The sequence below is a fragment of the Schistocerca cancellata genome, chromosome 8, assembly GCF_023864275.1.
Source record: "Schistocerca cancellata isolate TAMUIC-IGC-003103 chromosome 8, iqSchCanc2.1, whole genome shotgun sequence".
Lineage (NCBI taxonomy): Eukaryota > Metazoa > Arthropoda > Insecta > Orthoptera > Acrididae > Schistocerca > Schistocerca cancellata.
The window spans coordinates 183,552,071-183,571,416 of NC_064633.1; the positions used below are offsets into that span (position 1 = coordinate 183,552,071).

Here is a 19,346-nt window from a genome sequence, read left to right on the forward strand (position 1 = left end):
AGCTGCCGCTCAGTACCTGTGATTTTGTAGACTGTCATGTGCGCCTGCAACTGCGCGAAATATTCTTGCCATTCTTCTCGCGCTGCGTCAAAAGCACGGAACGGTGGTGCTGCCTGTGCTTGTTCCTTTTGTGATGGTGGATTAGCCGCTTGTTTGGCAATTGCTTCCACCAGACTTTGGATTTGCTGACTCTGTAACAAGATCAACTGTTGTAATTCGGCAGACATAGTGAACACAAATTAAACCAGCCCCCAAAAGTCTAGCTCTAGAAACAAGTTGAACCAGCCCTGCACACGAGTTCGAAACTCCTCGTCGCCAGTTTTTGTGGCGGTCTTCGTAGCAACGAGCACCGCCACACTTTTAGTAGCGGGCCGACCGGTCCGCTGGAACAGTGTACAAAGAAATGAAAACACAAACACTCTGATTGAATGAAAGTCGGTACTTATCTTTATTACGTAGATACAGAAACACAGTGGTGAACATTGTCTCTACAGCAATCGGTCTGGTTCGAGTCGGGCAGCTAGGTCAGCGTCGGCTGAAGACAAATAACAACTCGGCTGCGATGTACCCCCACTGACTAACAAGTACACTCTGCGGTGGCGAGTCTGCAACACAGCGGCCGAATCCAGAACTGAACTAGCGCTCGCGACGGCAGTGCTTAAGAAGCCAGTCGTGGCGCGCGCAGACTTGCGGCGATTTCCTTAATCGCTGGCGCTGCTTGTGCGGACGGCGTCCGGACTGATGCTGCCAACCTTTTGGCAGCGGGCTCGGTTGGCCGGACTGGCTAGGATATAACACTTTTTTCGTTGCTTCTGCAACAGCGATCTGACCAGTTTTGTGTACCATGGGGGATCAGTACCATCTCTTATTAATTTATGTGGTATATATCTCTCAATTGGTGTCAATACTATCTCTTGAAATAATTTCTATGCTTACGTTATCAGATCGGAAGTCTAGATGTACCAATTCCAAGACTCCATTTGCCTAGACCAGGGGAAATATGCTCTTGAGGACATTGCCTGGTACTTGCAGTGGTGTGTGCAGGCCTTTCGGTACGTGTGTTGTTGAGCCATATATTTGGCCTTTAAAATGCCAGTGTCAGTGGTGCAGTAGCTTGAGGACATCTGCTCTGAAAGCTGCTGCAACAACCACCCACAACTCGTCTCCCATGGAAGATGTTGACTCACTAGTAAAGTGATAGAACTGCTAGGATATTCCAAAAATGTGTGAACTTGGAGTGGGTCAAGGTTGTCCTTGACATAGGCCACAGAATTTGCAAGAAGTGTTTGACTCACGAGAGGACTGTGTTGTTCGTAACAGCATTGGCAATGACCCGGACATTGAGCAGAAGGCAGGTCAGAGCCTGGCTGGAGAAGGCGTTGACACTGGGACAAACATCAAGACATGCGTTAAATGAATCATTCCCTCCCACCAGCATGGTGTTTCTATGGTTGGATGATGTCCGGAACTTACCTCGTAATCATAGGTTGATGGAAAGGAGAATAAAAAGCATGACCAGGGGTTTATGGTCTGTCTGCAGTAGGAATTTTCTCCCATAGATGTCGTTATGGAATTTTTGATGAGAAAAGTGAAGGGCAGGGCTTCTCTGTCAACTTCAGAGTAGCTGCACAGAGCCGTGTCAGCATTTTGGACATGAACACTATTGGCTTATTTGCCATCCCTGTCCTGTGCGATAACACTGTCCCGATCTCCATGTCGCAAGGATCCACAACCACAATCAGAGGCTTGTGAGGGTTGTAGTACACCAAATGTTTGGAGTCCAGGACTCGCTCAAATGCCCGTTGACCTTCAGAAGACCAGTCCCTGCATTTGTCTTTCAATAGTAATTTGTGAAGGGGCTGTGTGATTGTGGCCACCACTGATAGGAACTTCCAGTAATATTCGACTTGCTCTAAGACAGAATGGAGTTGATTCGTGTTAGTGGGATCTGGGAGTCTGGCAATGGCCTGGAAGTATGTGGTTATGGGGCAGGTACTCGATTTCGTTGTGGAAAAAAGAGCACTTGTCTGATGTAAGTTGTATATCAGTGGATCCAAGCTGTCTAGGTGCTCATCAAATTGTAATTACAGACTCTCTCTTAGCAAAATGCAGAACACAAAAACTTTGTGCCCAAGAGTCATCATTTTGTGTATGTGGTGCTGCATCAGCAAAAACAATATAACAGTTCTCATGCATGCCCTTATCTAAAATTGTTTGAGGTACTCTTTGTGAGCTTGAACCAACACTCCAGTCAGGGTGCATATGTCCCTGGACAATGGGAAAAACCCAGAAATTTTTTTGTCCAGGAAAAACTCTGTAATTCTTTAGAATTTTGGAAATTTTTGGTTGCTTTAGTTTTCAGTTAAATGTTTATAATTTTGACTGGTAAGAAATGAGATTCTAACAAAGACTTTTACTTCAGCTGACTACTGCAGAATAATACTACAGCAATAAAATATAAACGAGAGAATACACCAAAATAAAACTTGAATTGCAAAGAAAATGCCGCCATTTACAACAAAAAAACACAGTGTACACACAAGCACCTGCCAACAGCAAAATGCATCAAGGGCTATAGGACAGAGACAATGCAGTACTACATAACAACGAACTGCTCTCAAGGAGTGTGACTTCACAACTGTTTACATTTCTATCAGGTCATGAGAAAATATGTGAATGATGGATTGAGAAGTGTTACTTTCAAAGTAAATTTCCTTTTAAGCAAGGTGAATTAATGTTGTGTGTGAGAATGTGCGATGAATTTCTGAAATAAGAGTTTTTTTAACTCTCATTTGAAACTTGAAGAGAACCAGCCATTTGGAAAAATCTGGGGCTCAGAAGACCAGCCATTTATGCCATTATTCAAAATTTTATTGGCGTTGCTGGAATTTGTTTCCTGAAGTGCCGGGAAGTTGTAAAGCTTTGATTGAAAGTATATTATCGCTTAACTTGGAAAACATGTATTTTCACCCAGGAAAAAGTGTATTTTTAAATGGAAAACCTATGATTTTTTTTTCTTGTCCGCGTACACACTCTTACAATGCTATTAACATTTATAACAGGGACATTCTTTTATGGACACCACGTTTTCCGCTACATAAATGGCGGTGGAAAGGCAGGAATTCCTACGTGTTAGCACTGGAAATGTCTTTAGACCTCCATTCTTCTCCTCGAAAAACTTTAGATATAAATCCTATCTGTTCCTAGTAGTAAAAAAAAAAACCCTTTTACTTAGTTGCTGCGGAGATGAATTTTTGGAAAGTTCTTCTGAAAATACTTTTTGTAATCACGTTCTGCTTATGCGCCCGGCAATGAAAAATGGTTTCCTATAACTGTTTTCAGATAGATGACATGTTCCTTCATGTACCTAGCACCATAATTTATAATATGCTTTACATTGCCATATTAATTGTTATAGTCTTCTAAAGCATGAGCACGTTGTGTTGACTTCACATTGTCGAGAACCTGTACACGTGCAACAAAAAGTTTTTGTTCTTTTCATGCCCAAACTGTCTCCAGCAACACAGTAAAAATATGACAGTCTCTTTTTGTCAGTGATCTCATTAGTGAACACAACATCATTGCCAGTTAGTTGCTGCATCACTTCGTCCTTTCATTGTTTCTGTATTGAAGGAATAACCATTACCTTCATTATTTTGACCCATGGAATGTCACCAGCAATGTTAAGAAAAACCACTGCTAGCGTACTTGAACTAAACCTCTATTAAAAAAAAAAGAAATTTCATTAAATGTGCAGTGGCAAATTGAAAACTGTAATTTGATTATCGTACTGTTTACTGTCAGTAACCGCAACTTAACTTCAATGAATTTGTTCATCCTGTGACGAAAAATCTTCGTTTTCTAGTTTGTGCAATGGGTTATAGTCTTTCAAAGATATTTCCATGGTGCTTTGAGCCAGATATTCACAGTTGCTTAACTACGTCTTGGGCAGTTTAAAGCTGCTGCTAATTGAAGATGACTGCTTTATCTGCACAATGCAGCCCTTTGATCTGACACTCCGTCGTCACCGAACTATTACAAAATGTGTGGACATATATATGAGTCATCTTATCATAAATTGTGAACACGAATTAAAAATTAGGATTAAAGCTAACTTTATGCACGACAGACATACTTTTTGATCATACTGTGGTGTGGCAATTCTGGCCAACACAGTACTGTGGTAAGCACAAACCACTAAACTTGAATTCACTTTTAGATGTGGTTTGTGCTTGCCACATTAATGTGAAATTTTCCTGTCCTTGCATATATCACAAAACGACAATATTTCTGTATAAATGCATGTCTTCATGGCTGATATATACTGGTTAACTTTCCTTGAGCTTCCAACCATGTAAAGTGATTAAAAACCCAGATGAAATTAAATTTGAAAATGCTTTGTGTGCATACTTGTTTGAGAATCATAGTTTTGTTGTACAGTAGAAAAAGAAATCTTATTGAAAGTGAAAGTGTAAATTTTAATCAGTTTTTGTGTCCCATTTAATTTGTGTGAAGCAATCTGTGTCATAGGAATAAGATAATGTATAAGGACCATAATGACCACTTTAACAATAAAATAAAATGCTGTCCAACAACATGAAGATTTAGTAAAACTTAATATGAAATTAAGAGAGTAATTTGACCTTATTTTTAATCTAGATTGCCCTTTCCGATAGGCTTCTGAACTTAATTATTCTTGTACTTCTTTCTGCATTTTGGGAGGTGTAACAAAAAACTGTGAGCATTCATTCTGATTTTCAAAACACATGTGAATGACTGCATGTCGACTGTTTGTAGAGTGTGTGTACCCATCAGTGCACAGACATATCAGTATTACTGTCAGCTGATCATTGTACCATTTTCTGGTAGTAGTGCAGTCAAAATATGATAAATGCAGTTTCATGGACTGTTTAACAGTTAGACTAAAAGTTACCTGTTCATTCCTCGTATAACATTCAGTCTCTGTGCGTGGCATATCCTGGAAGGTGATTTGTCAATTAGCACTGGACATAGCTTGACAAAAATTACATCCGTCTTTGAATAGTTGAAGGGATTACATTGTTAAACTGTCCAAATATTCATGAACTAGCACACTTCTTTAAGCTTGTAAGGAAAACGTCAGTGCTCTGCATTATTGCAGATAATTTGCTTTTAATAACTTTATTTGTTTAAAAGACAAAACAAGGAAAACGGCTAATGTTGCAACCCAATTTTCACTTTTTTGTTCTAATTAGTATATGGGAACACATTTACTTTGCTTAGAAAAGATCATATACATAAATATCATTCTGAAATACTATCGCGCATATTTTCAGGGCAGATAGTGGTTACAGGAGACCCTGCAGTAAGCCTGGTGGATCCACTAACCACAGCAACAGCTGCAGCTGCTGCAGCAACTCACAGCTCTACCCCTACACCACCACCAGCAACTCTCGGAGCTCTGCTTAATGGTAGGTTGCATTGGTTACATTCTTATTTCATGACACAGTGTCTGAGGAGAACTAGCTGTGCATTACTAATACATTTACAGTTGAGTTATCTATTCCAGAATATAATCAGGATTGTGATACGAGATCTTAGAAAAGAAACCCCAGCTGTATCAGAATGTGGTCGTATTTTTCTTACTAATGAAAATTTACACACATTTTGTGACTAGCATTGATAATTTAGTCTGCAGCTGTAAACATTGAAGCAAGCCAAAGTCAGTGTTATGAGGTTGCTTTTTGTCCGCTTTGCTCAGGGCTTTTTCTGTTATCACTTCCTGGGGGGTGGACGGACCACCCGATCCCTTGACCGTTCAAAATGATATTATGGGTGTTTAGTCTATGCATCTGGACGTCTGTCCATCTTATGCCTTCTAAATACAATCCATCATCGTGGAATTAGTTAGGTGACAGGTACCTTTTACAGTAGCTCAGTTCAAATTCTCTGTTCAGAAGCTGCTGAACTACCACTGTCATAGCACTGTGATGTTCTGCTCAGCAGATATACATCCGTTTGTCTGCATGCCCTGCAACCCATCGTATGCCTCCACCTCCAATGACTCCTTTTATTGCCAGTATTGGGCACGTCCCTCTTCTCTGTTACCTCCTGCAGTTCGCTTTTGGCTACTGCTCCAGCAGCTTAACCTCACGCTGCCTGCCACTTTCCCGATGGGTGTGAACCTTTCATCACCTTGGTTTTGTGCAGTGGCCCATGTTCATCTTGGACTTCATTTGCTTCCTAAGGAAACAGCTTAAGAATTGATCTATCGCTGTAAGTTCCTCGATCTTCGTGTGGACTTAGCGATAGTACATCTATGAACACTGAACACTGATGGCTCTCGGACTGACCATAGTGTTGGGTGTGCCTTCTTCAGTGCCACAGATGATTTTTTGGTATCAGCATCCAGAACACTGCTCAGTATTTACAGCAGAGCTCTTTGCCATCAGGCCATGCAATACATCCACTCCAATTCTCTCAGTGCCCTTCAGGGTCTTTGTGTGCTGTACTCAGTCCATCACTTATTGCAATGGGTCCAGGAAAGCTTCCACTTGCTCACTCTTGAGGGAGAGACTGTGGAGTTGCTGGTCGCGTTGGTCTGACAGGAAACGAGGCTGATGACGCTGCTGCCAAGGCTGCTGTCCTCCTACCTTGACTCTTCAGTTCTTCCCTTACTTCCGGTGATCTCAGTGTTGCCATCTGTTAGGTGGTGATGCCACTTTCGTGTTACCACTGATCTTCCCTTCATGGGAACAAGTTCCAGTAAATTAAACCTCTCCCAGGGGCTTGACCGACGCCATCTTGGCCCTCTTGCTGCGAGGAGATCATTTTAGCTACGTTGTGGATTGGGCTCCGTCGTTTTAGCCATTGCCATTTGTTAAGTGGTGATCCCCTCCACTTTGTGCTTATTGTCATAAATGTTTGATGGCTTGCAGTTTCGTGAACAAATGCCCTTTTTTAACCACTTATGTTTTAATGTATGTTTGCTGTCTTGAGTTATCGGCTGTTTTAACGAGCAACGAGTGGGCTGTCGACCGCGTTTTACTTTTGATCTATAGTAGTAATATGGTGAAGGTCATTTAATTTGTAGTTTGGAAGCTCTGTTGCCTCTGCAGTTTACTTTGTGGTATTTACCCATGAGGAAGCCATTGCTTTTACCTGTATTTCCTTGCATTGATTGGGCTTAACGTATAGTCGTCTTAACTCCTTTCCTGTATTAGTGTTCTAAGGGTGTGACGTGGGCACGTATGACCTTGTTTTTGTGCCCTAAAACAAAACAAATCTTTTGGTTATTTAGTTGACTAGTATTCCAGGTCAGGATTTTGTCTGTTAAAGAGTAACAAGGAAACCGTATGGATTGGCCCTCCATGTTTATTTTCTTTGTTCTAATTGGATTTGTAGGTCACTGCTCAAACAGAAATTTCTTAAAGCAGTATAAGATGCTTCTTAAAAATGGCTTCCTAAATGGTCAACTAATTGAGTTCAAAGATTTTTAGGTGCTCTGAGGTGTGTGTGTGTGTGTGTGTGTGTGTGTGTGTGTGTGTGTGTGAGAGAGAGAGAGAGAGAGAGAGAGAGAGAGAGAGAGAGAGAGAGAGAGAGAGAGAAATGAAAAACTGAGCTTATCAGTGGATCCACCTGTATCTACCGCCATAGTGTTCTAGCCTTGTAATCGCAAAGTTTTTGGTTTGGTTCTTGTTAGGTACGACAATGTTCTTTCACTTTTGAGTGCTGTATTTATCAAAGTAAAATGTTATGTAACAAACAATGAACCATAATTCTGTAACATGAATATTAACTACTGATCATACTAAAATACAAAAATTCTTTATAAATTAAAATTTGATACAAAAATGCGGAACTTCAAATTGAACTAAGACTATCTTATTTCTAGAGATAATGAACAGAATAAATCTTTTTCATTTAACAATAACACATTCTAGATTTAAGTTCGAATTTTTAGTTTATTATGAAAATTAAAAATGTATCATTATTAAGAAATTATTACTTACATTGTGTCAATCAACTTGGTACTGATTTAGGAAATTGATGTCTATACACTGACCTTCAAATCATATACACTATGTGATCAAGAGTATCCGGGTACCCCCAAAAACATACATTTTTCATATTAGGTGCATTTTGCTGCCACCTACTGCCAGGTACTCCATATCAACGACCTCAGTAGTCATTAGTCATTGCTAGAGAGCAGAATGGGGCGCTCCACGGAACTCGTGGACTTCGAATGTGGTCAGGTGATTGGGTGTCATTTGTGTCATACATTTGTATGCGAGATTCTCACAGTTCTAAACATCCCTAGGTCCACTGTTTCTGGTGTGATAGTGAAGTGGAAATGTGAAGAGACATGTACAGCACACAAGTGTACAGGCCCACCTCATCTGTTGACTGACAGGGACTGCCGACCGTTGAAGAGGGTTGTAATGTGTAATAGGCAGACATCTATCCAAACCATCACACAGGAATTTCAAACTGCATCAGCATCCACAGCAAGTACTGTGACAGTCTGGTGGGAGGTGAGGAAACTTGGATTTCATGGTTGAGCGGCTGCTCACAAGCCAAACATCACACCGGTAAATGCCAAATGACGCCTTGCTTGGTGTAAGGAGCTAAAAATTGGACAATTGAACGGTGGGAAAACGTTGTGTGGGGGTGTCGAATCACGGTACACAATGTGGCGATCCAATGGCAGGGTGTGGGTATGGCGAATGCGTGGTGAACGTCATCTGCCAGCGTGTGTAGTGTCATCAGTAAAATTTGGAGATAACTGATGTTATGGTGTGGTTGTGTTTTCTTTGGAGGGGGCTTGCATCCCTTGTTGTTTTGTGTGGCACTATCTCAGCACAGACCTACATTAATGTTTTAAGCATCTTCTTGCCCCCCACTGTTGAAGAGCAATTCAGGGATGGGGCGATTGCATCTTTCAACATGATCGAGCACCTGTTCGTAACACATGGCCTGTGGTGGAGTGTTTACACAACAATAACATCCCTGTAGTGGACTGGACTGCACGAGTCCTGACTTGAATCCTATACAACGCCTTTGGGATGTTTTGGAATGCCAACTTCGTGCCAGGTTTCACTGACAGGCATCGATACCTCTTCTCAGTGCAGCACTCTGTGAAGAATAGATTCCCTTTCCACAAGAACTTTCCAGCACGCCATAGAACGTTTGCCTGGAGAGTGGAAACTGTCATCAAGGCTACCTTGACATTTTTTAGTCCAGCTGTTGGAATGCAGTGTACCATTTGCTCATGCAGTAGGTCTTATTTGTTCACTACAAGCAAAACAGAACTAAGATTTTCATGACACTGTCAACCAAAGTGTAATCGTAGGGATTGTGCCATGTTGTGGTTTAGAGTTAGAAGAGGGAGCTTTTTTAATCCTAATAAAGTAGGGAATGAAGTACCAACTAAGTCCCTTCATGTTACATAAATTGTTCGAACTATTGAAACAAGGTTATTAGCAGGAAAATTTTCGAGGTTGCAGGTTCAGTGCTCAAAATTTGTCCGCTAAGACATTCCTATTGCTCCTCCTCCACCCTCAAGGAGTTCAAAACACAGCCGTTTTGCTTTAAGAACTTCAAGTTTGTACGCAGGTTATGGGGAATTGTACTTCACAAGAACTAGTAAATCTGTTTGTAGCATTTTATTGACATTTAACTCCCTCTACTTTTAGCTATGATTATCACAAATAACAGTGTGACTCCTCTGATGTTTTTTCACAGTGTCGCACATTTGGAACCTTGTTCTTTCAGTGTAAGAGATACACCCATTGTCTATAACAATATATCCTTCTGTGTGGTGGGATATGATTAATGATGATTGGCAAAAGTCTACATGAATGTAGCCAAAAGCATTGGATGTAGAGAAAAACTATAATGAACTAATTTAAATAAATTCCTATATTTTTGTGGAAATTGCTTATCAAATAACAAAATGAGCAAAAGTGTATCTTGGTTGCTGTTACTGTTAAGCAGCACATAACTAACATACTTGCTGAGTTACTTGCAAATAGTGAAAAAACTAGCACTGCATTCCATCTGACCTGAGATACTGTCATTATTGTTCTCATTACAAATGGATAGGGACTGGAAAATTTCGCATTTTGTGACAAAATTTGAAATAGATGCAAATTCTGCCATAAAAATGTGAAAACATGAAATTACCTAATAGGCACTATTTCAATGCGAATTCTATCCAAACGAAATATTTTATCAGAGATAGTTTGAAATCTTTATTTTCTGCTTATAAATAAGTTTTCAGTTACTGGTATTGTACACCATCCAGTGAAGCCCAATTTGGAAAGATAATGTGTGTAAGAACTTGTTTGCAAAATAAAAAAAGTGCACAAATGCAATAATGTATCAGTGCATGTGACGTTCTGGTGCCGTGACGGTTGAGAATGGTTGAATGATTTATGTAAGATACGTGATGCTAATGCAACTTAGTACTCAGCTGTGTGACCTAGCATTTTATAACAAAGAAATGTGTATGTTTGATTGTTAATTTACTTAAGCTCAAAAGTTGTTATAATGCAAACACTTCAATGTGACCAGTTAGGTGGTTGTGTCAAATACCGCAAGAATTTGGGCCTGAATTACGTCATTAACAATATGCTGCCAACATCAACAAGCAGTTGTGTGGTTACTGTTCCCGAACGCTTTGTGCTGTGCGTTGTTCGTTGTTTTCTAATGTTGAAGTCCTTTAGCAACTAATCCTTGTCCAAAACGGATTTAAAGTATGACCCTTGTGACATCACAAGAGATCGGCGATACCTGTGTCAGTTCTGCTTTTGGCGAATGTGGGTATAGACTGCTGCCCTGCAAGAGGGAGGTGGAGCTTCCTTCCCACCCTGCACTTGCCATTATAAATTGATGCATCGATTCCTAGTGCTTCTCTTTAAATTGCAGTATTGCTCGTTCCTACAAAACTGACATTCACTAAGTTATTTTAATCAAAGTGATGCAAAAGTAACCTTCAGATTTTGGAAAAGAATGTTATATGAAAAGTAACTATTTCACACTTGACTTCAGAGGATGGCTAGGACAACTTATGTGTAGTTAGGAAAAGAGAGTAAAGGGAAGAAGCATCTTGAGGAATGGTGGGGAGCCCGTTCATAGAATGTACTCTTTAAGTAGTTGAGCCACAACGGCTTTAGTTGAGGCACAACGGCCATCAGTTTTCTGGTTAAATAAATTGCACTTGCAGGCATTGTGACACTTTGTGTAAAAATTGAACCGTCTCCCTCTCCCTAACCTCATTGGAGATGAAACATAAAGAGAACGAAGTCACCTTATTTGGGGGAAATTGCTTGGTTATTCCTCTGTTGTTGTTATTAAATAACATTTGAATTGGTCTCTGCTCTGTGCTGTATTTACTTTTCAGTACTCTGAATTGTTGTAAGTGCACATACTAATGAACTTCTTCAGTGGCACAGAAGTCTGCTTTGAAGTGCTTTCTTTATACGGCAAGACTACATCTCCTAAAAGTCACCAGTTCCTAAACATTAAACTAATTGCAAGTAGTTGACTGTTTAATAAATTTAACCTATAATGTATCCCATTTAGAAACTGTTGAAGATAATTATTGTTTTGAAAATTGGGTTTCACTAAGACAGGCTTTTAACAATATACTTGGCCATTAACAGTTTTTGTGTGTGTGTGTGAGGTGTGTGTGTGTGTGTGTGTGTGTGTGTGTGTGTGTGTAAAGATTGCACTTCAACTAAATAATTTTTTTTTTTTTTATAGATCTTACAAATGGATCCCTTAACACAGGTCCTCCAGTTAGTTCTTCTTTGGTTTTGGGACGTGGAGCTTCACCAAGTCTAGAAATAAACACTACTATTGCGTCAGTAAATGGTGGACCTTACCAGTCACTTTCAGGATCGCCATCTCCTATTTTATCTCAACCTGGTAATGTAACAACCCTAATGGTTTTTCTCCTAATTTTATTGATTCACAATATATTAATTTATAGTTTGCATTGATTGTGTATTTCCTACAATATACAGATGAAATAGTTAATGACCCAATTCATAACATGCCTTTGCTGGTTGGAACGGGCACAGCTCCTCCACCACCGCCACCCCCGAATAATTTTCACCATCCACGTGCAACTCCGGGAAAACTGCCTGCCATGCACATCAGACTGAAGTATGGACAGCTGGGACCTGGAAAGGGGCAGTTCAACTCTCCTCATGGCTTTTGTTTAGGCACAGAAGAGGATATAATAGTGGCAGACACAAACAATCACCGTATACAGGTAAGAAAAGGTGAAATAAAATTACAATTCACATTAAATAAATGCAAATGCAAATAAATTGGTGTTAAAGGGTCATAGACCTGTAGTTGTTCCCTGAATTACATTGATAAATTATTAACATAACATATTAAGAGTTGTTAAGACATTGGGGCTGTTGGACATAATTAATAATTCTCCATGTTTTGGCTTTTAAATACGAATAACATATGTCACACATCAGCTCAGCGAACCATGGAAAAGAGCTTGGCAGTGGGGTATGCTCCCTTGTACCAGTTATTAGACTTTTTTCTCAATCCATTCATGTATGGAGTGAGGGAAGAATAATTGCTTTGATGTCGTTGTTTGCACCGTAGTCAATTTTTCCTTCTTAATCCCTATGGGAGTGATGTGTAGGGGGCTATAATATTGTATCTTCCTATGTTTATAACTTAAAGTTGGTTCTAGCAACTTTTTAAGTAGGGTTTTATGGGATACTTTGTATCTATCTTCAAGTGCCTGCCAGTTTGGTTCTTTAAGTCCCCCCCCCCCCCCCCCCCCCCCCCCCACACACACACACACACACACACACACACACACACACTACTTTGGAGCAAACCAACCTTTGACCATGTTGTCCTACTTTGTATCCATTTGATATGCCCTGATAGTCCTGTTTGCTATGGGTCCCACATGCTTGAACAATATTCTACAATAGGTTGCACTAGTGTTCTGTATGCAGTTTTCTTTGTAGACGGATTGCATTTTCCTAATATTCTGGCAGTGAACCACAGCCTGCCACCTACCTCACCTGTGATTGACACTATGTGGCCATTCCATTTAACTTCCATCTTATTTAGTAACCACTTGAATGCTTGTATTATATTCATAGGTTACAAAATTAGTTGTTTGGCTGGTTGTAATTGCACTGATCATTGCTAGGACCTAGCAAGAGTTCTTTATTTGATATTTTTGTTTGATGCCCCCCCCCCCCCCCCCCCCCACTATCTTGTGAACTGTGACAGTATTTTTTGGATCACCATTATGCTAAGGGCATTGGCCATTTCATTCTTCCATTAGCAGTTGTATAGGTATGCATTATTTTGTCCATAATTGTGCAAAAACATGGAAGCTAATGCATAAGTTGTGATGACAGTGTTTGTTGTTCATAGAAAAACTGTGAAAGGTACTGACATAAGGTACGAGATGATGCTGTAGGTAATGTGACTGTCCTTTTGTGTTTTGGAGTGCTTCAAAAAATCTCGTGCCAGAATAAGGCCATTTAATTTTTAAAAATTTCATAATGAAACGTACACGGTGTTTATAACTAAAGTTAAGCTTTCGAACCACTGTAGAAATAATACCATTGGTCAGAATGACGTCAAATTGCAACGGAATATTATTGGAGGAGGGGTGAAAATGTACAGCAGAAGAAAAATAAATAATTACAAAATGTAGCAATTGATGGCACTGTAAGCATCATAATTTAATAGTGGTAGACCACAAATGACAAATGAATCATACAACACCACCTATGGTGTATGTTTGATGTTAAACAAACTGCACTACTCAGTGTGTGTGGTTGTACAGTTGTGGTACTGTTAGTTACGTAAGCCCATCTACCACGGCAAGGTCATATCACATTGGATTGGAAAAATAGATTTTTAATTGTGCTGAGGCCAAAACTGCATAAAAAGCATCACCCGCATCGGTTTTTAACTGTCCCGAAGCAAAAAACTGAATAAAAAGCATTAATCACGATGGTTTTTAATTGCCTTGAGACCAAAAGCAGCATAAAAAGCACCAATCAAAATCAGATTGGATTAGTAATTTCCGTGTGACTGCCGCAAAACGTGTTCAATATGCTATCCACCATTTTCTGCAACAGGTTGAAATTGAGAAACAGCATGTTCTACAAATGATCGAAATGTTTCCAGGCTCACGTTCAGAATCTTTTGCGCAACGTGTGCCTTAAGTGCAGTTAAGTTTGCAGTTGGAACACTGAACACAACAGCTTTCTGATAGCCCCACAGCCAGAAGTCACACGGATTAAGATCAGGTGTTCAGGATGGCTGATAATTCTAGAATTTCGGAAATGGTGCTTCAGCAGCTGCTTAACTGGATTTGCAATGTGCGGAGGTGTGCCATCTTGCATAAAAATGATCCCATCCACGCTGTTGGAGAGCTGGAATGATGTGGTTGGGTAAAAGCCACTCAGCGCTTACCAGTGAGTAAATCTGCACCATAGAGTGACCTCTTTCAGGATGAAGTGGTACTGGTGGACTTGGGTGTGGATTTTCCATTGCCCATGTTCGACAATTTTGTGTATTGACATATCCTGTCAGCTGGAAGTGGGCTCCGTCTCTCCACAAAATTTTCTACAGCGAATCATTGTCCAATTCCATGTGAGCAACAAATTCTAAAGCAAAGGTCTCGCTTGCTGGCAGGTCAACAGGAAGTAACTCGTGAACATGGGTAATTTTGAATGGATCGCAAAGAAGGATGTTTCGTAGGATTTTATGCACCATGCTCATGGGTATGTCCCGTGTTTGGGCAATTCTCCATGCACTTCATGTTTGCACATCACCACTCATCTCCTCCTGCATTGCTGTTGCCACTGCTTTCACTGACGTCGAATCAATTTGTTTACTCCCTCTACTGGGTTGCAACCCAAAAGAACTCATCTTTTCGAATTTCTGAATAACGTTCTCCAAACCCATGGCCGTCATCGGACCAACACCTTTTTTCAAACCCTTCAGTGTCCGGAACGTCTGCAGAGCAACATGTGCACAGCCATCATTCTTGTAATACAGCTTTACAAGCAGAGCACTATCCTGCATTGAGACAGTCATGGCGAACACCGTGGCGCGAAACAAGGAAAAGCCTTGTACCCGACTTGTTTATACCAACTTCAGTGGGTTGCGGTCGCGCGCGTGACAGGTATTTTCATTTATGTATTCTTGACACACAGTGCCATCTATTGATCAGTTTTCACATCCCCCCCCCCCCTTCTGCCATACTTTTTCTCCCTTCTCTGATAATATTCTGTTGCAATTTGAAGTCATTCTGACCAGTGACATTATTTCTACAATGTTTTGAAAGTTTAACTTTAATTATCATCACCCTGTATTGTTCATAAGTAGTGTGTTTAGTAGTGTCTCATGAGTAATTTCAATCAAATAACGTACTACACCTTATGTATGAGTGAGTGTTATTTTGTGCAACATGTTTCCTGTTCTTGTCATTGGACACCAATAACTATTTTATAAGTTCACAAACAACTGTCTCTGGCTGCCGAGACCATACTGGCCTCTCGGAAGGCAGAGACAGTGGTGATATGTGAAAGAGTGTAACCTATGTGATGATATCTCTTCAGTTCAGTAAACAGTTGAGATTCATTAGTGTTGTGAAATTGCATATTTCATTCAAAAGAATCTTTTTTTTTTTTTTACTGGTTTTGTTCTTATTTTCAATTTCTTTAGGAGACAGGCAGAATAATACCATCTTATCGCTGTAACCAGATGATAAAATACATTTTTGAAGATTCAGTACTTCATATTCTACATTTTGGCTTTGTAAAAATATTGGTTTTGATACTGTCAGTGTAACTCACTGGCCCCAGGCCCAAATTCCTTCCATCAGATAACATGTTCACACAGTAAAAGACATAAGCCCCTTTATACTATCTTTTCTGTGTTACGTTTTTTTATACTTTGTGCAGTTAGCTGTTTCTGGTTCACTACAGGGGCCATAAAAGTTGCCTTTTTGGGAATGATGTTTTAACCTTCGAAATATGATACATTTCATCAGTTGATAATTCCTAAACAAAACACTGGTCCCAGTTTCCGTTTCTCTGGGAAAAAGGGATTTAATGTTTAATATTGTTATTTGCTGTCAAGTCAAAGCCAGTATTCCGTAATTGAGTTTAGGAATGCCAAACATCTGAGTATGCACAGCGTAGATTTTTGAATTAGTTTTTCAGCATACATACAAAACTCGGGATAAGGGGAGTGCAGTTAAATTGTTCAATTTTTTAAGGGAAGATGCTTATGTAGAAAAAAAAATTAGCAGTGGAAACAAAAAATGGAAGTATTTGATTTTAATGATTTGAGGTTATTCAGAACTATGAAAGTTTAATGGTTGAGGCCAGAGTCAGTAATGCAGATTTGTTCTTTGTAAACCAGACTGAACTACCAGAGAGAAAACGGCATTCAGTGATTGCAGGTTTATATAATATAAAGAAAGAGCAGATTTAAATATGAAGACTTACGTTTTGTGAATACAACTAGCTATATAGCTTAATTTACATGGATTGGATAAAAAGTCGTGGCAACACTTAAAATTCATTATTTACAGATGTTCACCATATTACATACCCTCACCATAATGCCCCACATCTTGATCACCTTCCCCACATAGAGGGAAGGAGTCGTACGCTGTCGATGTGCCCTCCTCTGTTCATGTCTTGACCACCCTATGGCACAAATGATGTCTTCTCTTGCGTTGTAGTGCATGCCATGAAGAAGTTTCTTCACCTTGGTGTTGTTGTTGTTGCTGTGGTCTTCAGTCCTGAGACTAGTTTGATGCAGCTCTCCATGCTACCCTATCCTGTGCAAGCTTCTTCATCTCCCAGTACCTACTGCAGCCTACATCCTTCTGAACTGCTTAGTGTATTCATCTCTTGGTCTCCCTCTATGAATTTTACTCTCCACGCTGCCCTCCAACACTAAATTGGTGATCCCTCGATGTCTCAGAACATGTCCTACCAACCGGTCCCTTCTTTTTGTCAAGTTGTGCCACATACTCCTCTTCTCCCCAATTCTATCCAATACTTCATCATTAGTTATGTGATCTACCCATCTAATCTTCAGCATTCTTCTGTAGCACCACATTTCGAAAGCTTTTATTCTCTTCTTGTCCAAACTACTTATCGTCCATGTTTCACTTCCATACATGGCTACACCCCATACAAATACTTTCAGAAACGACTTCCTGACACTTAAATTTATACTCTATGTTAACAAATTTCTCTTCTTCAGAAACACTTTCCTTGCCATTGCCAGTCTACATTTTATATCTTCTCTACTTCGACCATCATCAGTTATTTTGCTCCCCAAATAGCAAAACTCCTTTACTACTTTAAGTGTCTCATTTCGTAATTTAATTCCCTCAGCATCACCTGACTTAATTCGACCACATTCCATTATCCTCGTTTTGCTTTTGTTGATGTATATCTTATATCCTCCTTTCAAGACACTGTCCATTCCGTTCAACTGCTCTTCTAAGTCCTTTGCTGCCTCAGATAGAATTACAATGTCATCGGCGAACCTCAAAGTTTTTATTTCTTCTCCATGGATTTTAATACCTACTCCAAATTTTTCTTTTGTTTCCTTTATTGCTTGCTCAATATACAGATTGAATAACATCGGGGAGAGGCTACAACCCTGTCTCACTCCCTTCCCAACCACTGCTTCCCCTTCATGCCCCTCAACTCTTATAACTGCCATCTGGTTTCTGTACAAATTGTAAATAGCCTTTCGCTCCCTGTATTTTACCTCTGCCACCTTCAGAATTTGAAAGAGAGTATTCCAATCAACGTTGTCAAAAGCTTTCTCTAAGTCTACAAATGCTAGAAGCGTAGGTTTGCCTTTCCTTAATCTTTCTTCTAAGATAAGTCGTAGGGTGAGTATTGCCTCACGTGTTCCAACATTTCTACGGAATCCAAACTGATCTTCCCCGAGGTCGGTTTCTACTGGTTTTTCCATTCGTCTGTAAAGAATTCGTGTTAGTATTTTGCAGCTGTGGCTTATTAAACTGATTGTTCGGTAATTTTCACATCTGTCAACACCTGCTTTCTTTGGGATTGGAATGATTATATTCTTCTTGAAGTCTGAGGGTATTTCGCCTGTCTCATACTTCTTGCTCACCAGATGGTAGAGTTTTGTCAGGACTGGCTCTCCCAAGGCCGTCAGTAGTTCTAATGGAATGTTGTCTACTCCCGGGGCCTTGTTTCGACTTGGTCTTTCAGTGTGCTGTCAAACTCTTCAGTATCGTATCTCCCATTTAATCTTCATCTACATCCTCTTCCATTTCCATAATATTGTCCTCAAGTACATCGCCCCTGTATAGACCCTCTATATACTCCTTCCACCTTTCTGCATTCGCTTCTTTGCTTAGAACTGGGTTTCCATCTGAGCTCTTGATATGCATACAAGTGGTTCTCTTTTCTCCAAAGGTCTCTTTAATTTTCCTGTAGGCAGTATCTATCTTACCCCTAGTGAGATAAGCCTCTACATCCTTACATTTGTCCTCTAGCCATGCCTGCTTAGCCATTTTGCACTTCCTGTCGATCTCATTTTTGAGACGTTTGTATTCCTTTTTGCCTGCTTCATTTACTGCATTTTTATATTTTCTCCTTTCATTGATTAAGTTTAATATTTCTTCTGTTACCCAAGGAGTTCTACTAGCCCTCGTCTTTTTACCAGTTTGATCCTCTGCTGCCTTCACTACTTCATCCCTTAGAGCTACCCATTCTTCTTCTACTGTACTTCTTTTCCCCAGTCCTGTCAATTGTTCCCTTATGCTCTCCCTGAAACTCTGTACAACCTCTGGTTTTTTCAGTTTATCCAGGTGAACACCTTGGTGAACAGATCGTAATCGCATGGGCTTGTGAGCGGCATTTGAAAAGTCTGTGCAAAGTCAGAGAGATGGCACCACCGGCACGTATCGAGGTCATGTTTAGTCAGTAGCATCTTTGGAAATAACGCACACAAATTTTCAGCCATATTGGTCTATTTCTTTGTGTTTGGCATTCGTGTGAATTGAGGAAGTCAAGTGAGTGACAAAAAATGGATGAAGAAGAATTTAGTGTGGTGTTTAAACATTACTTTATGAAAGGCCAAATGCCTCAGGGGACTAAAGAGAAGCTTGATAAACATTACGGTGACTCTCCACCTTCGATCAGAAAAGTTAATAATTGTTTTCAAAATTTTCGGAGTGACCACATGGGCACAAGTGATGCTGAATGTTCTGGATGCCCTGTGGAGGTTACAACTCCAGAAATCATTGATAAAATCTATGATATGGTGATGGATGGCAAAAGAGTTAAGGT

At 40.1% G+C, this 19,346-nt stretch overlaps 1 protein-coding gene across 1 annotated transcript in view; it reads left to right on the plus strand.

Moving 5' to 3' along the window:
* Positions 1-19,346, plus strand: part of LOC126094486 (B-box type zinc finger protein ncl-1-like) — a 161,050-nt gene that overhangs the window by 106,470 nt on the left and 35,234 nt on the right. Inside the window, exons 10-12 of the mRNA XM_049908883.1 lie at positions 5,316-5,450; positions 11,746-11,910; positions 12,009-12,259. Of these exons, the coding sequence (XP_049764840.1) occupies positions 5,316-5,450; positions 11,746-11,910; positions 12,009-12,259 (551 nt within the window). The remainder of the gene's footprint in view (positions 1-5,315; positions 5,451-11,745; positions 11,911-12,008; positions 12,260-19,346) is intronic.